The following is a 6,284-nucleotide window of genomic DNA, read 5'->3' as shown; positions in this document are numbered from 1 at the left end:
AATCCATGGAAGGAACCACCGCGCTAGAATCGTGAATACAAGCCAAATAAGCTAGACATCCCTTCTCAACCATATGCTGAGCCTTGACATAAGAAATAACCCTACTGGTAGAATGGCTAGGAGTCCCTCTCCACTCTAATCGAGGCAGCCCCCGCATGGATAAGGTCATCGTCTTGGCGTGACAATCCAATAAGCATGATAAGGTGACAACAGATCCATGCCCAAAATAACATCAAAGTGTACCATATCAAGAAGTAGGAGATCTACACTAGTCTCAAGACTCCCAATAGTAATCACACACGAGCGATAGATATGATCTAAAATAATAGAATCTCCCATAGGCGTGGACACATACACATGACCACTCAAAGAATCACGAGGCACAACCAGATATGAAGTAATATAGGATGACACGTAGGAGTAAGTAGAGCCCAGATCAAATAGAACTGAAGCATCTTTATGAAAAACTGGAACAATACATGTGATGGCGACGTCAAATACCCGGCCTCAGGTCTAGCTACGAATGCATAAAATCGGGGTAGAGACCCACCACCCTAACTTCTGTCTCTCGAACGGCCTTTAGCTCCACCTCTAACAATCTGACCTCCACCTCTAACAGTTGGACCTCCACTTCTGGCTGCCTGACCTCTACCTCTAGCTGGCTGAGCGGGCGGTAAAGCAACCAGTGCCAGAACCATGGCATGAGAACTGTGGCATGCTACTCAAAAACCTCAGACAAAACCTCATGATGTTACTAGTAACCCCACACTCAAAACACTCATCCTGCTGCTGTGGCTGCTAAAGCTGTAATTGACCTGAACAGGCCAGATAACCACGGTGGTAGCTCTAGATTGAAGGCAAACTAATAGGAGCTGATGGTGCACTGTAGACTGGCTGCCCAGAATGAGATACATAAGGACCACGACTCCCCGAAGCACTGTGAGATGATTGAAATGCTGACTGAAATGGCCTAGGAGGATGGTTTCTACCAAACGTACCACTGCCTCCATATAAGGCACCACTAAAACCAGCGGAATCAGACATCGGCCCCCTCTCCAAACCACGAACCGTCTCGATCCGTCTAGTAATATCTATGGCCTCTGGAAGATAAGTACAGACGTCTCTCTACCGATCCACCAGACTCTGCTAAGCTTGATCATGACTTGTGAGACCTAGGTAACCTAGTTCTCTGATACCAACTTATCACGACTCGGAATTCCCACCCTCGGGACCGTGATGGTACCTAACATTTCACTTGCTAGGCAGGCCAACGTTAGATGTAGTTATTAACCATTTTTATTAGTTCAAGTCAAATGAAAACCAATAATTTAAATACAATGAAATAAAGTAGATAAATCTGATAACGACGATATCCCAATACAAATCCCAGAACTTGTGTCACGAATACACGAGCGTCTAGAGTAATACAAATAATAGTGTGAATGAAAGCATAACTATATGAATCAAAATAAATAGCTAGAGTAATGTAGAAGGGGACTTCAGGGCTGTGAAGATTGTGCAGTTGTACTTCAAGTCTCCGTCAAGCACTGGATCCGAGCAATCTACTGACCGTCGCAAGGATGGACTCAAAAATCTACGTAAAAAGTGCAGAGTATAGTATGAGTACAACTGACCCCATATACTCTGTAAGTGCTGAGTCTAACCTCGACAAAGTAGTGACGAGGCTAAGGTGGGTCACTTACAATAATATGTGCACGGTATAATAATAACAATAGGAAAGAAAAACAGGAAAGTAAGGCAGTTACTTATGAAAAAGAACTCAATTCTTCTAATCAGATAACCCGGAATAACCGATCTCACAATTTTATGTAACAACACTGGAAATCAACACAATAACAACAATGAATACAACATACACAATCCGTTGTGGTGCACAACCCGATCCCACCGTACACACACAATCCTCACTTATTTCACCATATTAATACCAAGAATCACATATAAAATCCGTTGCGGTGCGCAACCCGATCCCACCATATCATCATAATCAATATGTAATACTCCCTTATTTTACCATGTCACAGTTTATCAATATCATGTATACGTACACAATCGTTGTGATGCGCAACCCGATCCCAGCATATCAATATCAAAATCCTCCCTTATTCCACCATATCACAACCGTTGCAGTGTGTAACTCGATTCATAAACAAATTCAATAAATGTGATCAATCTAACAACTCAATTCACAAGAATCTCTACGATTAAAGAATATGAAAGCAAAGAAATAAAGGAACCACGTACTAATCAAAGGAATGCTACAAATAATACAAGAGCAACAAAACAAGCGTATGTAACAGTTAACGTATACATGTAAGATAATTAAGGCAAGTGACAATTAATCATGAGTCACGGAAGGAACAAACATTTCAATACAAGAATAATTAATGACAAGTAACAAGTTATGACATAGAAAACAATTAAAGCATGTAATAGTCAAGACATGGAATAAGACAATTCATGTAATACAAGAAAGCATGGAAATAATTATTTTAAGTTACTGGGCGTCAGGCCTTCTTCGCATTTGCGAAGGGCCTGGCACGATCGAGAAATGCAGCGACCCAAGTGGCCTACGCGTTCGCGAAAGGTTACACGCGTTCACAATGTTCTATCCCCCCTGGCCATCACGTTCGCGTAGAATAAACCCCTGCCTCCCCCAAAATCCCTTACACATCGCGTTCGCGAGTGAAGGGTCGCGTTCACGAAAGTTAATCCCTCTGATGCTTCGCGTTCACAACTTTTTCTCCCCGTTCGCGTAGAAGAAAAACCACCCCAACCCAAGTTACCCTTCACGATCGCGAATAAGGTTGCACCAGATATCAGAAATCTCAGAAACCAGCAATTGCCTAAGTCAAAAAACCACTCCGTAACCTATCCGAAACTCACCCGAGCCCCTCGGGCTCCAAACCAAACATGCACACAGTGTAATAACATGATACGAACTTGCTCGTGTGATCAAAATACCAAAATAACACCTATAACTACAAATCAAACATCAAAATGAATGATATTTTCAATGAAACTCAAGAACATGCAAATTTATAATCGGACGTCCGAATCACTTCGAATCAACTCTGCTTTGCACCAAATTTTGCAGATAATTCATAAATAGTAAAATGAACTATACCAAGTTCCAAAATCGAAATTTGAACTCGTTAGCAATAGTTAACCTATGGTCAAACTTAGGAATTCTTTAAACCTTCAAATTACTAGTTTTCAATAAATCACGTTAAATCAAATTAGGGACTTCTGAATTCGATTCCGGGCATACGCTAAATTTCTAAATCATGATACGGACCCACCGGGACCGTCAAAATATTGATCTGCATCTGTTTATACAAAATATTGACAGTAGTCAACTCAAATCAGTTTTAAGGCTAAATTTCACATTTTTTTTAATTTTTCACATAAAAATTTTTTGGAAAAAGACACAGACTGCGCATGCAAATCGAGAAAGGCTAAATGGAGCTATTCAAGGTTTCGGAATACAGAAATAAAGAGTAAAACTCAAAATGACCTATCGGGTCATCACAATGATGTATTAATATTTTTTTTCTGTAATGATATAAATAGTTGATTTCAAAAGAATAAAAGTAAAAATTGAAAATTAAAGAACCAAAGCTCCTTTTATGCCATTAGCAGCAGCTTGACAATTTAACATTAGAATGAAGAGAGAATTAGCCATCAAACAAAGGAAACACAATGAGTATGAGCATACCAAAAAAGGTAATATGCGTGGAATAATTTTTTTTTTAGAATTCTTTTTCATGTAAAATATATATTCTCTTTTATTTTCTCCCTTAAGTTTTTTGCTACTACAACAACTCTTCTTTACCCTTATAAGATTTTTTCATTCTCCTTATTAATTCTTCTTTTATTTTTGCGTGATTCTTTACTTTCTAGCAATTTTAGTAAGATTGTGCTTTGCAATAACAATAATCATCAATTGAGTGGGTTTATAGTTCATCAGTTTAAGCTTACATTTCTCCCTTCAAAGTTCATCTAACTCCTTATTTATTCTAATATTTTATAATATTTTAAAATATTTGTACTAATTAGCACAGAATACAGGTGTAATGTACGTGTCCAAAAACTAGTAGCTCATACTTACCCCAATTCTCTTAGGAAAAAACAATGAATACAAAGGGAAAGGAGACAGGTGAAATTATGTCAATGTTGCAAATTCTATCGTGGTTGGAACTGCCAGAAGGTATATGGGCCAACATATTACATAGGCTAGGTGCGGTGCAGATACTGTTGACTTTACAGAAAGTGTGCATTACATGGAGGCGCGTGTGCAAGGACCCGTCCATGTGGCGAGTCATTGACATGTGGAATTATGGTGGCCCTTATATCCAGCCTTACGACTTAAGAGGAAATGTGTTGCCATGCCATTGTTCGAAGCCAGGGTGAAGTAGTTGACATCAGATTGGCGTTCTTCGCCACGAAAGAATTGCATTTTTTCCTAGCGGACAGGTAATTTCTGCCTTCCTTAATGTATGTTTCCACTTGCTTTCCATTTATTCATTTTTTCTTTTGATCACCAGATCAAGAAAACTTAAAAGACTTAGTATTGCGTGGTGCTACTCAAAACTGAAACGCGAAGGCTTGATTGAAGAAGTTCAAAAGTTGCCATCATTGGAAGAGCTAAGTATGATAGACGCTGCTATCACAATTAAATCTATTGAAGCTCTTGGGCGCTCTTGGCCATGGTTAAAGTCGTTAAAATTGAAGAGGATCTCCAGTAGTATGTAATCCGGTGATGAAATAATTGAAGAGGCTCTATCTATTGCTCAAAGCCCCCTGCCTTGCACCTCATTCAGCTCATTAGGAACAGTATGACAAATGAAGGCCTTCAAGCTATTCTTGATGGTTGTCCTAATCTTGTATCACTTGACATGCGGGGATGCTTTAATGTTAGACTCGACAAAGTCTTGAGTAGCAAAAGTTCTCGACATATTAAGGATGTGAAGCTCCCTCATAATTCCATGGAAGGTTTTGAATTATGATTTGATCCTGGGGGAGGGGTTTCAGTCGACAAGTATAACATATCTGATGATTACTTTGGTTTTTGAAAAGATATAAGGGTTTTGTTTCTATCAATAGCCTATTAATTCTGACGTTGTGGGACATTTTTTGGTCATTGGATTGTGAAGCTCTTCTTGCCACTTGAATTTTATCAAGTATATTGATAAGTTATATGTATTTTATTTTGATGATTTAACAAATTTTAGATGAGAACCAGATAGTGAACCTTATACAATTAGCCTCCGCATTCAGAACAATAAGTAAAATGCCTGGCACAAGTTTCAATGAAATCAGTTAAGGGAACACATACACACATACATATATATATATTCGCTCCTCCAGTCACATTATAAGTCAACTCTTATAGTTGTTAAAGTTGCTACACTGCACACGCAACAATACAACAACATTGTTGAAGCATGTTGTGTACCGGACACTCCCTTGCTTCATCTTTGATGACCTCACTTATATATTACCAACATGAGGCAATGGATTACACACTTGCAAAACCTAAATATCATTTACTATCAAGTGTGCAACCGCCTTCATTCTCCCAAAGGAATTGAAAAACAAAACATCAACATAACAAAGTACTAGATCCCAATATTGATTACATCGTGTGTCCTTACTATTGTTGTGTCTTTGTTTGTGTTATTCACTTGTAACTCATACTCAGCTTAATTAGAAGCATCTCGAAGGACACTTTGTAAACCATAAACTGTGTGGTTGTGTTGACTAGAGTTAGTCAAGTGGTTAGCTTTGTAATAGAGTTATTACAAAGAGGCTTGTAATATAGTTATTGCAAGTAGGTGAGGGATTAAGAGTTTAATTCCTAGGTTACAATAGGTTATAATCTAAAGTTTCTCAGTTAGTGAAGTTAAAATCCTACGAGTGCAGGTCGTGGTTTTTAATCCCGTGAGCTGGGAGTTTTCCACCTAAACATCGTTGTGACATCTACTTACTGCTGTGTTATATGGGAACTAATAGAGAACCGGGTTCTCTATACAATTTGGTGGACTCTAAGTTTACATCAATAGGTATTAGAGCAGGTTCTTTCTATAAGGCTAACACCTAGAAAGGATCTACATGGATGCTCCACCAAACTGTGAAGAAGGTCAATCAACCTACAGACCACCAAGATTCAATAGACAATACTATGGCTGGTGGAAGACAAGAATACATGATTTTATCATGGTAGAAGATTCATAACTTTGGGATGTTATCTGTGATGGACC

At 38.7% G+C, this 6,284-nt stretch overlaps 1 protein-coding gene across 1 annotated transcript; it reads left to right on the top strand.

The window, feature by feature from the left end:
* The first annotated feature begins 4,153 nt into the window (after nucleotides 1–4,153).
* Nucleotides 4,154–5,093, top strand: LOC104115724 (F-box protein SKIP19). The gene is given in 4 exon segments (XM_070190239.1): nucleotides 4,154–4,432; nucleotides 4,569–4,601; nucleotides 4,799–4,819; nucleotides 4,822–5,093. Coding segments are annotated over 4 exon segments (540 nt in total). The 5' UTR covers nucleotides 4,154–4,155; the 3' UTR covers nucleotides 5,031–5,093.
* Nucleotides 5,094–6,284: the final 1,191 nt, after the last annotated feature.

The sequence above is a fragment of the Nicotiana tomentosiformis genome, chromosome 12 (assembly GCF_000390325.3).
Source record: "Nicotiana tomentosiformis chromosome 12, ASM39032v3, whole genome shotgun sequence".
Taxonomy (NCBI): domain Eukaryota; kingdom Viridiplantae; phylum Streptophyta; class Magnoliopsida; order Solanales; family Solanaceae; genus Nicotiana; species Nicotiana tomentosiformis.
This window is presented reverse-complemented; position numbering and strand designations above follow the sequence as displayed.